The sequence below is a fragment of the Engystomops pustulosus genome, chromosome 8 (assembly GCF_040894005.1).
Source record: "Engystomops pustulosus chromosome 8, aEngPut4.maternal, whole genome shotgun sequence".
In the NCBI taxonomy this organism is placed as follows: Eukaryota; Metazoa; Chordata; class Amphibia; order Anura; family Leptodactylidae; genus Engystomops; species Engystomops pustulosus.
In genome coordinates, this window is record NC_092418.1 from 13,998,289 (window position 1) to 14,015,837 (window position 17,549).

Consider the following 17,549-nt stretch of genomic DNA (forward strand, 5'->3'; position numbering starts at 1 on the left):
TAGCTGTGACCCCTGACCTCTGACCCCACAGCTATCTGTGACCTCTAGGCACAGGGGCAGCTGAAGCTGCTAATACCTTTCAGTAGCCCAGAAAAGCTGAGTGATTAACCATTCAAATGCCATCAACCAGCTTTCCTGACTCCTGATCCTCCTCCCCAGAGTGACAGCCTATAATAGAGGCCATAGTGGAGTTACCCAGCTCTCCCAGGCTCCTGAATGGCCTATCGTTAGTCATCCCAACGCACCGATCAGGGCTGGGTCTCTCAGGACACCAGGAAAGTTGGGTGCCCGCCCCGACTAAAGACCCCAGCACCCACCTGCCCGGGAGAGATCAGCGTGCACCGTCTCCAAGCAACCAGCTCCGATCTCCCGACATCCTTCGCGGCCGCGCTGTCCGTTGCTGGGTAACAGGACACGTTCTCTCACAACGCGGTAAAGGTAAACTACATTTCCCAGAATTCCTTGTCCTACAGCCGCATAGTGAAGGATCCTGGGAGTTGTAGTCCGATCTGTAGAATGGGATAAAGGTGCGTAGTTTGGGATTATACAAATGGGGGCTCTGTGCTGCACTGGGGGTGTCACATATAAGGGACATCATGTAATGGGGGCTCTTTTTTGGAGTTAAGTGCAGATTTGTGTCACTTTTTAGGGTTTAGTGCATATTTTTGTCACTTTTTGTGCCTTTTTAGTGTGCCCCCAGCGCCCTCCACATTATACCTGGTTTGTACCTTGTTCATCTTTGTCTTTCGCCTCCAGATTACAATTGTTTTGTGCCTAAAAAGTTGCAAAAAAATGGAAACCTGCAATCCCCTCCCAGCGCAAGTCAAAGATCGCTCACACTTCTTATGCCGGCGGCACACGTGCCGTTTTTAAGCAGTCCGTTAATAAACGCATGCGATTAAAAACTGAAACTATTTTAATTAAGATAATTGGTAAAAACCTGTCAAAAACGGATGCGTTTTTTTAACCGACTGCTTAAAAACGGCCCAAAAACAGGTTCAAAAGGCCACGTGTGCCGCCAGCGTAATGGTGAAGACACACATGGCGTTTGTAGCCCGTTTTTGGGCTGTTTTTAGTTTTTTTCAACCTGAAAACGCACTACCAAAAAGGCCATGTGTGTCACTACCCTTCGGCCCCTTTCCGCGTTTTTTTTTTTCACGCCTGTTCTGCTTTTAACGTGCACAACTTGCATTGCACTCTGACCCATTGTAATCAATGGGTTTTTTCAGACTTTCAGACATTTTTACACATACGGGTCTAAGACTGGCGGCACACATGACGTTTTGAACTAGTTTTTGGGCCGTTTTTAAGCAGTCCATTAAATAAACACATACGTTTTTGACCCGTTTTAATCAAGATAATTTGTAAAACGGGTGCATTTTTTTAAACAGGCTGCTTAAAAACGGCCCAAAAACGGGTTTAAAACGCCATGTGAGCCGCCGGCCGAAATCTTTTGCAGGTCTATGGAGAAGCATCAAAAACACATCGCACTCTGAGACACATACGAGTCCAATGCGTTTTTCACTGATAGATTTCCATAGAAAAGATAGAGCTCAGTCCTGCGTTATCTGCGCATGTAAAGCGCATTGAAAATGCATTGGAAACTCCCCAAAAACTTGCATGAAAAACTGAGACACTGAACAAACTCGGGCCTTCAAGGGGTTGTCTGGACTTTTAAAAACATTATAAAAAGGAAGGGGGGGGGGGGGGCATATTGTATAAGGAGGTGATGGCGAACCTTTTAGAGCCTGAGTGCCCAAACTTCAACCAAAAGCCACTTATTTATTGTAAAGTGCCAGCGCAGCAATTTAAGCTGTAATTTATTTCTCCTTGTTCTTTGATAACTTTCAGTCATTCAGCCTCCTAAAGACACCAACGCAGTTGAAAGGAGGAGGGCAAATTTACCTATCATTGTAGGAAGATTCTGCAGGAAGATCCTTTGAGTTCTTTCTGGTGAACTTCATGCTGGGGTGATGGCCTGGGTGCCCACAGAAAGGGCTCAGAGTGCCGCCTCTGGCACCCGTGCCGTAGGTTCGCCACCACTGCTGTAAGGCGTATTGTGCATGTCCGTCTGTATATATATATATCATGTTGAATCCCATTGTCTGGGTAAGGACCCCCCTCCTGTACCTCGGACCTCTCATCCCCTGTCGCCTCTTCATTCGCTTAATTGATTTTCTTGTAAAATTCTCCTGAATCCATCACAAGCCTCTGCACTCGCTGCCGCTGACTTCTAATATCAGAGTCTAAAAATAGCCCTAATGAGATGTAACGAGACGAGGACGGGATCTGTCTGCAGCTATAAAGAGCGCCGGGGGGGGGGGGAATGTCACTGGCCGCATCCACGACGTCCCCGCAGGGGTTAATACAAGGGAAATTAATTTTTCACTTTTTTTCTTATTTTCCAGGAAATTCTGACACAACTTCTTCTAGAAAACCAGAGCAAGAGATCAGGAAAAACCTGAGAAGATGGCGGCGAAAGGATTCAGTATCAGAGCAAGGCGTCTGCGCGGAGGGAGGCAAAATAATCGCCTTGTGGTGCATTAAAATGTTGCATTTATTGATGCATTGTAAACACAATCCAATTGCATTTACACTATGTAGACATTGCATTAACATTGTGTTTACATAATGTTTACATTATGTTTACATCATGTTTACAATGTGTTTACACAAACACAATATTAACATGTTTTTTAACTTAATGTAAACACATTGTAAAAGCAATATAAACGCAACTTACGGACGCACCCACAGTGTGTGACTGTATCTAAGCCAGATCTGTGTGATACTGCAATCTAGTGTATCTGTAGTGACCCAGAGTGCGCTCTACTACGCTCTGCCTGGGCAATCCCTGTGGTCTTGTACTTGGTGGCCTGATCATCCCGCTCCTGTCTGTATTTCTAAGGGTGCGTTCACACAATGAGTTTTGGAACGCAATGCAATGGCTGTTTTGAAGATAGCTTACCGATTGCGTTAACATATATTTTATGTTTCGGACAGCCTTTGTTTTGTTTTGTAAAACACAATGTGAACACCAGCCTAAGATCGAGCTCTGTATGTCTATTAGACAACTGTCCTGCTGATTGGGCAAGGTGGATCAACATGGCTCCTATTGGACTGTGTTTCCACATATGTCATTATCATATTTTTGATGCATGTTTATTGTTTGTCCTCACCTGGCAGTGAGCAGGCTGCATCATTGGCTGACAGCCCAGAGCCTTCTGGAGGAGAGGATCCATAGTTTATCAAAGTGATTCCTCTGTAGGACTGGCTGGAGGGGCCAGTGAGAGAGAGGAGAGCTGTGGGTACAGTGATAACAGTGATGTAGCAGAGCTGAAGAGGCTACAAAAGGGAGAAAAATCTTTTGCTGCAGTGTTGAGAAAGCCCCAGAGTTAAACCAGTTCTACCTCGGCCTTGCCTGCTACCAGTTACAGATCCTACACATCCTTTACCGCTGTTTGAGATCCGGGTCCATTAAAAGAATTACTGTCTCCTTGTGTGTCCCTGGGCCGGCTGCTCTATCATCACCGGCCTCCCCTATACCATCAGCCCGGGACCATTACTACCCCCAGGGAGGTCCTTACAGCCCTGCAGCCCTTCTTACACCCAGACCACCTGCCTCCTGGGCTGTAAGTGCCTGCTAGACATGGCACGTCCAAGCCTATGATGTGTAATTCCATGTCTGATACAGTCTGCTGAGCTGTGTATCTAATCCTATCCCGTGTGATACTGTCTGCTGAGCTGTGTATCTAATCCTATCCCGTGTGATACTGTCTGCTGAGCTGTGTATCTAATCCTCTCCTGTGTGATATAGTCTCCTGAGCTGTGTATCTAATCCTATCCTGTGTGATACTGTCTGCTGAGCTGTGTATCTAATCCTACCCTGTGTGATACTGTCTGCTGAGCTGTGTATCTAATCCTACCCTGTGTGATACTGTCTGCTGAGCTGTGTATCTAATCCAAACCTGTGTGATACTGTCTGCTGAGCGGTGTATCTAATCCTACCCTGTGTGATACAGTCTGTTGAGCTGTGTATCTAATCCTATCCTGTGTGATACTGTCTGCGGAGCTGTGTATCTAATCCTATCATGTGTGATACTGTCTGCTGGGCTGTGTATCTAATCCTATCATGTGTGATACTGTCTGTTGAGCTGTGTATCTAATCCTATCCTGTGTGATACTGTCTGTTGAGCTGTGTACCTAATCCAATCCTGTGTGATACTGTCAACTGACCTGGGTATCTAATCCTATCATGTGTGATACTGTCTGCTGAGCTGTGTATCTAATCCTATCCTGTGTGATACTGTCTGTTGAGCTGTGTACCTAATCCAATCCTGTGTGATACTGTCAACTGACCTGGGTATCTAATCCTATCATGTGTGATACAGTCTGCTGAGTTGTGTATCTAATCCTATCCTGTGTGATACAGTCTGCTGAGCTGTGTATCTAATCCCATCCTGTGTGGTACTGTCTGCTGAGCTGTGTATCTAATCCTATCCTGTGTGATACTGCCTGCTGAGCTTTGTATCTAATCCTATCCTGTGTGATACTGCCTGCTGAGCTGTGTATCTAATCCTATCCTGTGTGATACTGCCTGCTGAGCTGTGTATCTAATCCCATCCTGTGTGGTACTGACTGCTGAGCTGTGTATCTAATCCCATCCTGTGTGGTACATCCTGCTGAGCTGTGTATCTAATCCCATCCTGTGTGGTACTGACTGCTGAGCTGTGTATCTAATCCTATCCTGTGTGGTACATCCTGCTGAGCTGTGTATCTAATCCCATCCTGTGTGGTACTGACTGCTGAGCTGTGTATCTAATCCTATCCTGTGTGGTACTGACTGCTGAGCTGTGTATCTAATCCCATCCTGTGTGGTACTGTCTGCTGAGCTGTGTATCTAATCCTATCCCGTGTGATACTGTCTGCTGAGCTGTGTATCTAATCCTCTCCTGTGTGATATAGTCTCCTGAGCTGTGTATCTAATCCTATCCTGTGTGATACTGTCTGCTGAGCTGTGTATCTAATCCTACCCTGTGTGATACTGTCTGCTGAGCTGTGTATCTAATCCTACCCTGTGTGATACTGTCTGCTGAGCTGTGTATCTAATCCAAACCTGTGTGATACTGTCTGCTGAGCGGTGTATCTAATCCTACCCTGTGTGATACAGTCTGTTGAGCTGTGTATCTAATCCTATCCTGTGTGATACTGTCTGCGGAGCTGTGTATCTAATCCTATCATGTGTGATACTGTCTGCTGGGCTGTGTATCTAATCCTATCATGTGTGATACTGTCTGTTGAGCTGTGTATCTAATCCTATCCTGTGTGATACTGTCTGTTGAGCTGTGTACCTAATCCAATCCTGTGTGATACTGTCAACTGACCTGGGTATCTAATCCTATCATGTGTGATACTGTCTGCTGAGCTGTGTATCTAATCCTATCCTGTGTGATACTGTCTGTTGAGCTGTGTATCTAATCCTATCCTGTGTGATACAGTCTGCTGAGTTGTGTATCTAATCCTATCCTGTGTGATACAGTCTGCTGAGCTGTGTATCTAATCCCATCCTGTGTGGTACTGTCTGCTGAGCTGTGTATCTAATCCTATCCTGTGTGATACTGCCTGCTGAGCTTTGTATCTAATCCTATCCTGTGTGATACTGCCTGCTGAGCTGTGTATCTAATCCTATCCTGTGTGATACTGCCTGCTGAGCTGTGTATCTAATCCCATCCTGTGTGGTACTGACTGCTGAGCTGTGTATCTAATCCCATCCTGTGTGGTACATCCTGCTGAGCTGTGTATCTAATCCCATCCTGTGTGGTACTGACTGCTGAGCTGTGTATCTAATCCTATCCTGTGTGGTACATCCTGCTGAGCTGTGTATCTAATCCCATCCTGTGTGGTACTGACTGCTGAGCTGTGTATCTAATCCTATCCTGTGTGGTACTGACTGCTGAGCTGTGTATCTAATCCCATCCTGTGTGGTACTGTCTGCTGAGCTGTGTATCTAATCCTATCCCGTGTGATACTGTCTGCTGAGCTGTGTATCTAATCCTCTCCTGTGTGATATAGTCTCCTGAGCTGTGTATCTAATCCTATCCTGTGTGATACTGTCTGCTGAGCTGTGTATCTAATCCTACCCTGTGTGATACTGTCTGCTGAGCTGTGTATCTAATCCTACCCTGTGTGATACTGTCTGCTGAGCTGTGTATCTAATCCAAACCTGTGTGATACTGTCTGCTGAGCGGTGTATCTAATCCTACCCTGTGTGATACAGTCTGTTGAGCTGTGTATCTAATCCTATCCTGTGTGATACTGTCTGCGGAGCTGTGTATCTAATCCTATCATGTGTGATACTGTCTGCTGGGCTGTGTATCTAATCCTATCATGTGTGATACTGTCTGTTGAGCTGTGTATCTAATCCTATCCTGTGTGATACTGTCTGTTGAGCTGTGTACCTAATCCAATCCTGTGTGATACTGTCAACTGACCTGGGTATCTAATCCTATCATGTGTGATACTGTCTGCTGAGCTGTGTATCTAATCCTATCCTGTGTGATACTGTCTGTTGAGCTGTGTATCTAATCCTATCCTGTGTGATACAGTCTGCTGAGTTGTGTATCTAATCCTATCCTGTGTGATACAGTCTGCTGAGCTGTGTATCTAATCCCATCCTGTGTGGTACTGTCTGCTGAGCTGTGTATCTAATCCTATCCTGTGTGATACTGCCTGCTGAGCTTTGTATCTAATCCTATCCTGTGTGATACTGCCTGCTGAGCTGTGTATCTAATCCTATCCTGTGTGATACTGCCTGCTGAGCTGTGTATCTAATCCCATCCTGTGTGGTACTGACTGCTGAGCTGTGTATCTAATCCCATCCTGTGTGGTACATCCTGCTGAGCTGTGTATCTAATCCCATCCTGTGTGGTACTGACTGCTGAGCTGTGTATCTAATCCTATCCTGTGTGGTACATCCTGCTGAGCTGTGTATCTAATCCCATCCTGTGTGGTACTGACTGCTGAGCTGTGTATCTAATCCTATCCTGTGTGGTACTGACTGCTGAGCTGTGTATCTAATCCCATCCTGTGTGGTACTGTCTGCTGAGCTGTGTATCTAATCCTATCCCGTGTGATACTGTCTGCTGAGCTGTGTATCTAATCCTCTCCTGTGTGATATAGTCTCCTGAGCTGTGTATCTAATCCTATCCTGTGTGATACTGTCTGCTGAGCTGTGTATCTAATCCTACCCTGTGTGATACTGTCTGCTGAGCTGTGTATCTAATCCTACCCTGTGTGATACTGTCTGCTGAGCTGTGTATCTAATCCAAACCTGTGTGATACTGTCTGCTGAGCGGTGTATCTAATCCTACCCTGTGTGATACAGTCTGTTGAGCTGTGTATCTAATCCTATCCTGTGTGATACTGTCTGCGGAGCTGTGTATCTAATCCTATCCTGTGTGATACTGTCTGCTGGGCTGTGTATCTAATCCTATCATGTGTGATACTGTCTGTTGAGCTGTGTATCTAATCCTATCCTGTGTGATACTGTCTGTTGAGCTGTGTACCTAATCCAATCCTGTGTGATACTGTCAACTGACCTGGGTATCTAATCCTATCATGTGTGATACTGTCTGCTGAGCTGTGTATCTAATCCTATCCTGTGTGATACTGTCTGTTGAGCTGTGTATCTAATCCTATCCTGTGTGATACAGTCTGCTGAGTTGTGTATCTAATCCTATCCTGTGTGATACAGTCTGCTGAGCTGTGTATCTAATCCCATCCTGTGTGGTACTGTCTGCTGAGCTGTGTATCTAATCCTATCCTGTGTGATACTGCCTGCTGAGCTTTGTATCTAATCCTATCCTGTGTGATACTGCCTGCTGAGCTGTGTATCTAATCCTATCCTGTGTGATACTGCCTGCTGAGCTGTGTATCTAATCCCATCCTGTGTGGTACTGACTGCTGAGCTGTGTATCTAATCCCATCCTGTGTGGTACATCCTGCTGAGCTGTGTATCTAATCCCATCCTGTGTGGTACTGACTGCTGAGCTGTGTATCTAATCCTATCCTGTGTGGTACATCCTGCTGAGCTGTGTATCTAATCCCATCCTGTGTGGTACTGACTGCTGAGCTGTGTATCTAATCCTATCCTGTGTGGTACTGACTGCTGAGCTGTGTATCTAATCCCATCCTGTGTGGTACTGTCTGCTGAGCTGTGTATCTAATCCTATCCCGTGTGATACTGTCTGCTGAGCTGTGTATCTAATCCTCTCCTGTGTGATATAGTCTCCTGAGCTGTGTATCTAATCCTATCCTGTGTGATACTGTCTGCTGAGCTGTGTATCTAATCCTACCCTGTGTGATACTGTCTGCTGAGCTGTGTATCTAATCCTACCCTGTGTGATACTGTCTGCTGAGCTGTGTATCTAATCCAAACCTGTGTGATACTGTCTGCTGAGCGGTGTATTTAATCCTACCCTGTGTGATACAGTCTGTTGAGCTGTGTATCTAATCCTATCCTGTGTGATACTGTCTGCGGAGCTGTGTATCTAATCCTATCCTGTGTGATACTGTCTGCTGGGCTGTGTATCTAATCCTATCATGTGTGATACTGTCTGTTGAGCTGTGTATCTAATCCTATCCTGTGTGATACTGTCTGTTGAGCTGTGTACCTAATCCAATCCTGTGTGATACTGTCAACTGACCTGGGTATCTAATCCTATCATGTGTGATACTGTCTGCTGAGCTGTGTATCTAATCCTATCCTGTGTGATACTGTCTGTTGAGCTGTGTATCTAATCCTATCCTGTGTGATACAGTCTGCTGAGTTGTGTATCTAATCCTATCCTGTGTGATACAGTCTGCTGAGCTGTGTATCTAATCCCATCCTGTGTGGTACTGTCTGCTGAGCTGTGTATCTAATCCTATCCTGTGTGATACTGCCTGCTGAGCTTTGTATCTAATCCTATCCTGTGTGATACTGCCTGCTGAGCTGTGTATCTAATCCTATCCTGTGTGATACTGCCTGCTGAGCTGTGTATCTAATCCCATCCTGTGTGGTACTGACTGCTGAGCTGTGTATCTAATCCCATCCTGTGTGGTACATCCTGCTGAGCTGTGTATCTAATCCCATCCTGTGTGGTACTGACTGCTGAGCTGTGTATCTAATCCTATCCTGTGTGGTACATCCTGCTGAGCTGTGTATCTAATCCCATCCTGTGTGGTACTGACTGCTGAGCTGTGTATCTAATCCTATCCTGTGTGGTACTGACTGCTGAGCTGTGTATCTAATCCCATCCTGTGTGGTACTGTATAACTGGCATGCAGCAGGTGATACATTGAGGTTCTCGGCTCCTGCAGACCATTACACCAACCTGTGAGACAGACAGGATGGATATTAATAGAGAGACAGGTTGTTAAAAATTTGGCAGCTGTGAGGGCCGCCCCGGGATGTGATCCCACTAATGTGCTGGAGGGGGAAGACGGACAGAGAGTTACAGGGTCATCAGCCCCAACCCAGGACCTTATAAGACGGGAGAGCAGAGAGGAGCGTGCAGGTAACACCCCGACCAGGGGACATCTCATCGAACTCATAGCTAGCTATCTATCTATCTATCTATCTATCTATCTATCTATCTATCTATCTATCTCCTATCTATCTCCTATCTATCTCCTATCTATCTGTCTATCTATCTATCTATCTCCTATCTATCTATCTATCTATCTATCTATCTATCTATCTATCTATGTATCTCCTATCTATGTATCTCCTATCTATCTATCTATCTATCTATCTATCTATCTATCTATCTCCTATCTATCTATCTATCTATCTATCTATCTATCTCCTATCTATGTATCTCCTATCTATCTATCTATCTATCTATCTCATATCTATCTATCTCCTATCTATGTATCTCCTATCTATCTATCTATCTATCTATCTATCTATCTCCTATCTATCTATCTATCTATCTATCTATCTATCTATCTATCTCCTATCTATCTATCTATCTATCTATCTATCTATCTATCTCCTATCTATGTATCTCCTATCTATCTATCTATCTATCTATCTATCTCATATCTATCTATCTCCTATCTATGTATCTCCTATCTATCTATCTCCTATCTATCTATCTTTCTATCTATGTCTTCTTATATATAGTGATGTATCTCCTATCTCTCTCTATCTGATATCTGGGGGGTTATGTATTATTAGGGGGGCTCCTCGTGGTGCTCCTGTGTCCTGGACCTTTAATGAATCTTTCTGCAGTTTCTGTAATTTGTTATAATTTGATAATAATCCCCAGATGAGTAGAATAATGGGGGCTGCGCATCCTCTGGGAGCACGTGCGATTGTCCGCCATAATTCTGGCTTTTCGTGGAGTTGAAGCCGAGATTTGTGACTGGTGGGAAAAGTCTCTGGTAATTTTTTTCCCCACTTTTTTCTGCCAATGATAAATAACTCCCAGTGTATGTATCTAATAATTACCCCCCCCCCCCCACCACCACCTGTAGTACCGTATTTGGGTGCTGCCCCCCTGTATGTGTTGGGGCTCGGGTTCCCTCCACCATCCGTCATGTCACATACTTGCCATTAGTCAGGGTGGGCTCCATGTGATAGGGTCCATCCATCCCTCATCTGTCTGAGCGGCCCCTGTATAAGGAGGGGGGAATGTAAACATATATTTAGCGCATGTAATGGAGATGTCACACAGAGCACGAAACCTAAACCGACCTATATAACTGCATTACATGTCACTATACAGAGGACAGCGCGGACCCCCGACCTATATAACTGCATTACATGTCACTATACAGAGGACAGCGCGGACCCCCGACCTATATAACTGCATCACATGTCACTATACAGAGGACAGCGCGGACCCCCGACCTATATAACTGCATCACATGTCACTATACAGAGGACAGCGCGGACCCCCGACCTATATAACTGCATTACATGTCACTATACAGAGGACAGCGCGGACCCCCGACCTATATAACTGCATTACATGTCACTATACAGAGGACAGCGCGGACCCCCGACCTATATAACTGCATTACATGTCACTATACAGAGGACAGCGCGGACCCCCGACCTATATAACTGCATCACATGTCACTATACAGAGGACAGCGCGGACCCCCGACCTATATAACTGCATCACATGTCACTATACAGAGGACAGCGCGGACCCCCGACCTATATAACTGCATTACATGTCACTATACAGAGGACAGCGCGGACCCCCGACCTATATAACTGCATCACATGTCACTATACAGAGGACAGCGCGGACCCCCGACCTATATAACTGCATCACATGTCACTATACAGAGGACAGCGCGGACCCCCGACCTATATAACTGCATCACATGTCACTATACAGAGGACAGCGCGGACCCCCGACCTATATAACTGCATCACATGTCACTATACAGAGGACAGCGCGGACCCCCGACCTATATAACTGCATCACATGTCACTATACAGAGGACAGCGCGGACCCCCGACCTATATAACTGCATCACATGTCACTATACAGAAGACAGCGCGGACCCCCGACCTATATAACTGCATCACATGTCACTATACAGAAGACAGCGCGGACCCCCGACCTATATAACTGCATCACATGTCACTATACAGAGGACAGCGCGGACCCCCGACCTATATAACTGCATCACATGTCACTATACAGAGGACAGCGCGGACCCCCGACCTATATAACTGCATCACATGTCACTATACAGAGGACAGCGCGGACCCCCGACCTATATAACTGCATCACATGTCACTATACAGAGGACAGCGCGGACCCCCGACCTATATAACTGCATCACATGTCACTATACAGAGGACAGCGCGGACCCCCGACCTATATAACTGCATTACATGTCACTATACAGAGGACAGCGCGGACCCCCGACCTATATAACTGCATCACATGTCACTATACAGAGGACAGCTCGGACCCCCGACCTATATAACTGCATCACATGTCACTATACAGAGGACAGCGCGGACCCCCGACCTATATAACTGCATTACATGTCACTATACAGAGGACAGCGCGGACCCCCGACCTATATAACTGCATTACATGTCACTATACAGAGGACAGCGCGGACCCCCAACCTATATAACTGCATTACATGTCACTATACAGAGGACAGCGCGGACCCCCGACCTATATAACTGCATTACATGTCACTATACAGAGGACAGCGCGGACCCCCGACCTATATAACTGCATTACATGTCACTATACGGAGGACGGAGGATACCTGTGTATTAGGAGGAGGGTAGGGGCTGATACCTGTGTATTAGGAGGAGGTCAGGGGCTGATACCTGTGTATTAGGAGGAGGGTAGGGGCTGATACCTGTGTATTAGGAGGAGTTCAGGGGCTGATACCTGTGTATTAGGAGGAGGGTAGGGGCTGATACCTGTGTATTAGGAGGAGGGTAGGGGCTGATACCTGTGTATTAGGAGGAGGGTAGGGGCTGATACCTGTGTATTAGGAGGAGGGTAGGGGCTGATACCTGTGTATTAGGAGGAGGGTAGGGGCTGATACCTGTGTATTAGGAGGAGGTGAGGGGCTGATACCTGTGTATTAGGAGGAGGGTAGGGGCTGATACCTTTGTATTAGGCGGAGGGTAGGGGCTGATACCTGTGTATTAGGAGGAGGTTAGGGGCTGAACCTGTGTATTAGGAGGAGGGTAGGGGCTGATACCTGTGTATTAGGAGGAGGGTAGGGGCTGATACCTTTGTATTAGGCGGAGGGTAGGGACTGATACCTGTGTATTAGGAGGAGGGTAGGGGCTGATACCTGTGTATTAGGAGGAGGGTAGGGGCTGATACCTTTGTATTAGGCGGAGGGTAGGGGCTGATACCTTTGTATTAGGCGGAGGGTAGGGGCTGATACCTGTGTATTAGGAGGTGGGTAGGGGCTGATACCTGTGTATTAGGAGGAGGGTAGGGGCTGATACCTTTGTATTAGGCGGAGGGTAGGGGCTGATACCTGTGTATTAGGAGGAGGGTAGGGGATGATACCTGTGTATTAGGAGGAGGGTAGGGGCTGATACCTTTGTATTAGGAGGAGGGTAGGGGCTGATACCTGTGTATTAGTGTCATGATGAAAGTGACAATGAGCTGGGTGCCTGGAGGTCATGACCCCGTACTTGTCGGCTCCTGGTGTCACTCCCGTCTAGAGATTCCTGGACAATGCGGGAAGCGTCTAATTATAGGGCGACGCGTCCTGGTGCCCGGCTGTAATCACCGGTGACAGGCGATAAGTGTCCAGGGTGACGGCCAATGGCATCTGTGGGATGTCAATAATAACAAGAGGTAGGTGAGAGATCTCATAGCCTCCGTATAAGAAGAGGAAGGTTATATACAAAGAGGTAGGTGATCCTATAGTCTCTGTATAAGTAGAGGTAGGTGTTATTGTAGACTTTGTATAAGAAAGGGTAGTGATTCTATGGTCTTATTGAAAGAGTAGGTAGGTGTTCCTACAGTCTCTGTACATAAGAGGTAGGTGTTCTTGAGGTCTCTGTAAGCAGAGGTAGGTGTTTGTATGGTCAATGCATGAGAAGTGGTGGTTGTTCATCTAGAGGTTAGTATTCCTTTTGTCTGTAAAAGAAGAGGTAGGTGTTCCTCCAGTCTCTGTATAAGAACAGTGAGGGCTCCATGATATTGCATGGGGTCCGGAGATGAGAGGTAAGTGTCCTTGAGGAGTCTATGATAAAAGATGATAACCTGTAGGTAGGTCATGTTGTCTTCTTCTCCCTCGTAGTTGTCCTTAGCTGATCACGATGTCTCCTAAGAAAGTCTCCTCTAAGCTGAAGGCTTCCAAGAAGCAGAGTGTGGAGCCCCCTACAGCGCTCAGCAGTTACTACACCGACTCCCTGGGGTTCATGGCCATGGACAGTAACGTCCCGGGCCTGTCCAGCGTCATCCTCCAGAAGCTGAACATGAAGAGCTTGGAGGAGTACAGGTGCTCATGTGTCCTCCTTCTCCTGACCTCCACCATTGTGTGCTCTCACCCCTGACCTCTAGTGGTCACCTGTCATCTCTTCTCTGACCAGATCCGCCGTCGAAGGCAACAGTTTTGCCACCAATTTTGGCATTCGGACGTATTCCGAGATGTTTCAGAAAATGGAGGACACCTACAAATTCTGTGCACAGTGCAAAAAGCTCCCGTCCCGGCTTCCTGATCCACGTGCCATGAGGAGATGTAAGAGGTAAGTGACCATTCTCAGACACCATCAGAACATCTCCTACCATAATCGTGAGATCAAGACACAACCGTAGAGGGTGGAGTAGACACGATCCCCATAGATGCAGGAATACTAGATGCCACAGGTCCATGGTGGACACCAAAGTGGTCAAACCTTGAAGAATGTGTATTGTAACAATCTCACCCTCCTCATGTGTCCTCCAGGCCCAGCGGTGGTGCGGCTCCATCAGTGTGTGGTCTCTAAGCCCCTCTAATCTCCTGGAGATTACCGGTGACCTATCAGCGCTATATATAAATGATCAAGAATCTCACACTCGGGATCTCCACCACAATCCCCTCGTAACCTTCTACATTCACAATCCAGAGGGTTTAGGATATTGGCCAGAGCTGGGCCCCGTAAAAAAATATTGACTAATGGGTTGTAGTGATGGTCCTCCACAACAACTGAACTAAGGAAAACATCGCAACCACTCAGAGCGAGGCTCATCGAAACCTAAACCGCACGTCCATGATGGAGCATGAGGGAAGGTGGTGACAACCTGTGAGGACATCTGTGGCTAAAGCCCCAAAGCCTGAGGAGGCACAACTTAGAAGACCTCTTCTGGTTCAGTCATTGTCATGGAGACCAATCAACATTCGGAGAAACCGCCGCCTTTAGTGAATCGCCGGAAGACCCCAATCCACCGCAGAGAACGCGCCGCTGGATCGCGAATGGACTGGGTAATGGACCCCACTGCATCAAGGATGTAGATATTCATGTGGATGGTGACGTAGACTTCCAGTGGTGGGACTTCAATCTCCGGATCTGTTCCAACAGAAAATACTTATTTTTAAATGGTTCAAATTGACAAAAACATCTCACCCTTCCCCCATCCATTGCTTCGTCCAGGTGTCAGAACATCTACTACTGTTCTTCGGAGTGTCAGAGGGAGAACTGGCCGGTACATAAGAAGTTCTGCAAGAAGCTGAAGCTGGCGGCCATGGACAGGCTCGTGGAGTGGCTGATATTTACAGGTAGTCAAAGCATGAAGTTTCTAGAATTTTTGGTATGTTTCCACCCAGACGATGCACCACGTCTGTGGTTGCATATGTTGTCTTGAGGACACTAGGGACCGGTGGTCTCCAGAAGCTGATGACAGGTTGGTGACCACTGTTGTGGCCCATGACTTATTGATGTTGTACATTGTCCTTAGGTGACATCCCTTTTCCGACTTCGCCTTGGACCAAGTCCATCACAGATATGAAGACGTGGGATGACTGGTTTGCTATGCAGGAAAATTTGGAGGAAAAACTAGAGGCCATCATGGTGGGACGCTATATGGGAATCCTTTGGTCCAACGCCGGAAAACCCAAACCAGAAAACAATGACCTCCTAGAGTCGGTCAAGCGTCTAACCACCGATTTCTTCACGAGGCCGGTGACCATTGGCTTTGCCATAAACACCTTCCGCATTGACCCATACAATGGACCGGTCACTGTCCACGTAGTTGGAGCTTCTCACATAGAAACCCTAAACATCCGGGCCACAGACTACGATGAGCTGGGAAAGATGTTTCCCAGAAACCAGGGCCTGGAAGTTGTTCTGATCGGACCTGAAGTGGTGGACGGTCCAGTGATGAGGCCACCGCTGACGTCCTATGGACCACGTGGTACAGTGTATGTGAGCGGATACAAGAGCCTATACCACGACTTCTGGGAGACGCTGGTGGAGAATGACCGAGCAGCCAGACCCGATCTGGTGGTGGGATTCCATCCAGGTATGTGTGACGTCAGGCCCCATCCATCTGTTGGTCTTGATACTTGATCCGTCGCAGTTCAGACCTATTTTTATTATTTTCTTTGGCCGTACATGGGATTCTGAAGACCCCAAACCAGGGGCAGCCATACGTGTAAGCCATAGTTAGCTCCGACATACATAATACAAAACAAGAAGGATGAGGTTCTCCAGAAGGATGAGGTTACCACCGAGTCCTCAGCCTGGACCCTAAAGAATCCTGTGTATTTACAGTCCTTGTAGACATGTGGCCCTGAATTTCATGTCCAGCTTGTTGATCCTACCCCCGGCTGCCAGGACCGGTAGCCTCACGCCCGCCAGGAGAAGTTCTTAGTTTCCGTGAGATAGACAGCAGTAATAATCCGGCCGAGACGTCCCGGGACAGCTGAGGAGAGCTCAGAGTCAGGCAGGTGGGGGAAAGCCAGTGCTGCAGAACATCAACACAGGGAAGCGGCCATTACTCAGGCTTATAGTAGGTGGGCACCAACGCTTTCTTTCCATAGGACTCTGCTTGCAGTCAATGAATAGAGAACAATAGACTTAGTGTAAAGTTGTCCACATTTGCCGTATCATCCAGTCAGAGCTCAGCTCTCGTGGCCGCTGAGGACATAAAAGCTGAGCTCTGATTGGTTGTTGTAGGTTTCACCACTGAGGATAGTGATGAGGTTCTCCTGGTACTGATCCACATCTTATGATTAAGCGGTTTTGTTCTCCGTGGCCAGGGTTTCACGCCTCGCGGGGTCTCACGGAGGGCTGGCTCCCGACACTGCTGCTCCTGCGTGACTACAACATCCCGGTCCTCTTCACCATGTACAGGTAAGTGATGGAGGCGACCTCTGACCTCTCCAGCTGTCAGGGCATGATGGGAGTTGTAGTTTCTCCTCTGTGTTATCCCTTGCAGTGAGCAGGAGCTGAAGTCTTCCCTGCAGATCCTGGCGGAGCTGGAAGCTCACGTTCTGGACTCTGGACCATTCCCGTTCTCTTCTCAGAAGCCGGAGCAGGTCCAGTCAGACCCCAACAAGACCCCCGTGAGCAGCAACGCCTACTACCTGCTGATCAGAGGCGCCACATGGGGGGATGAGGAGCCCAACATGGGGGAGCTGGAGGACGAGGCCTAGGACTGAGCGTCACATGGCCAGAAGCTTCTACTATATACATCTCCCCCCCACTCCCCCCAGAGCCGTGTCTGGGGGTCCACGGAAGTCCCTCATTCTCCTCATCATATAAACATCTGTATGTGATTGTTATAATAAACCACCGAGACTCATCTCTATAAATTATATCTATATAATGTGAAGGAGGAGGAGAAGTACAGGAAATGACCACTAGATGGAGACAAGTAGAAGGATCTAATCCATCAGTGATGTCACATCTGTAGTATATAGTCACATGACACCAGGACACATGGAGAACTATATACATAGATGATCTGAAACTGATTTATGGTGATTATCAGAACCTCAGAGGTTTTCTTCTACTGACAAGTAGCATTATAGTAGTTATATTTCTGTACATAGGGGGCAGTATT

General features: G+C 47.1%; 2 protein-coding genes across 9 annotated transcripts in view; one reads left to right on the plus strand and one right to left on the minus strand.

Moving 5' to 3' along the window:
- Nucleotides 1-471, minus strand: part of CFAP70 (cilia and flagella associated protein 70) — a 56,790-nt gene extending 56,319 nt beyond the window's left edge. Inside the window, exon 1 of one of the 3 annotated variants that reach the window (XM_072119757.1) lies at nucleotides 318-471. The gene's annotated coding sequence lies outside the window, so the exon portion shown is untranslated. The other 2 variants (XM_072119758.1, XM_072119759.1) reach the window with 2 other exon arrangements.
- On the plus strand, nucleotides 205-17,270 carry MSS51 (MSS51 mitochondrial translational activator). Of its 6 annotated transcripts, none has more exons than XM_072119761.1 (8): nucleotides 205-527; nucleotides 2,409-2,538; nucleotides 13,804-14,004; nucleotides 14,096-14,251; nucleotides 15,137-15,261; nucleotides 15,441-16,004; nucleotides 16,744-16,837; nucleotides 16,923-17,270. In XM_072119761.1, the coding sequence occupies exons 3-8, from the start codon at nucleotides 13,823-13,825 to the stop codon at nucleotides 17,137-17,139; spliced, it is 1,338 nt and encodes a 445-aa protein (XP_071975862.1). In that variant the 5' UTR covers nucleotides 205-527; nucleotides 2,409-2,538; nucleotides 13,804-13,822; the 3' UTR covers nucleotides 17,140-17,270. The 6 variants fall into 6 exon arrangements, with proteins under 6 accessions (XP_071975862.1, XP_071975863.1, XP_071975865.1 ...); XM_072119762.1 differs by having other exon boundaries at nucleotides 205-438; XM_072119764.1 differs by lacking the exon at nucleotides 205-527 and adding an exon at nucleotides 588-720.
- The last annotated feature ends 279 nt before the right edge of the window (nucleotides 17,271-17,549 follow it).

Excerpts from the sequence above, each read along its gene's own strand:
- MSS51 (XM_072119761.1), top strand. The coding sequence starts at position 13,823 with ATGTCTCCTAAGAAAGTCTCCTCTAAGCTGAAGGCTTCCAAGAAGCAG. Across the intron at positions 14,005-14,095 it reads AAGAGCTTGGAGGAGTACAG|ATCCGCCGTCGAAGGCAACA; the intron begins GTGCTCATGTGT and ends TTCTCTGACCAG. Across the intron at positions 15,262-15,440 it reads GGAGTGGCTGATATTTACAG|GTGACATCCCTTTTCCGACT; the intron begins GTAGTCAAAGCA and ends CATTGTCCTTAG.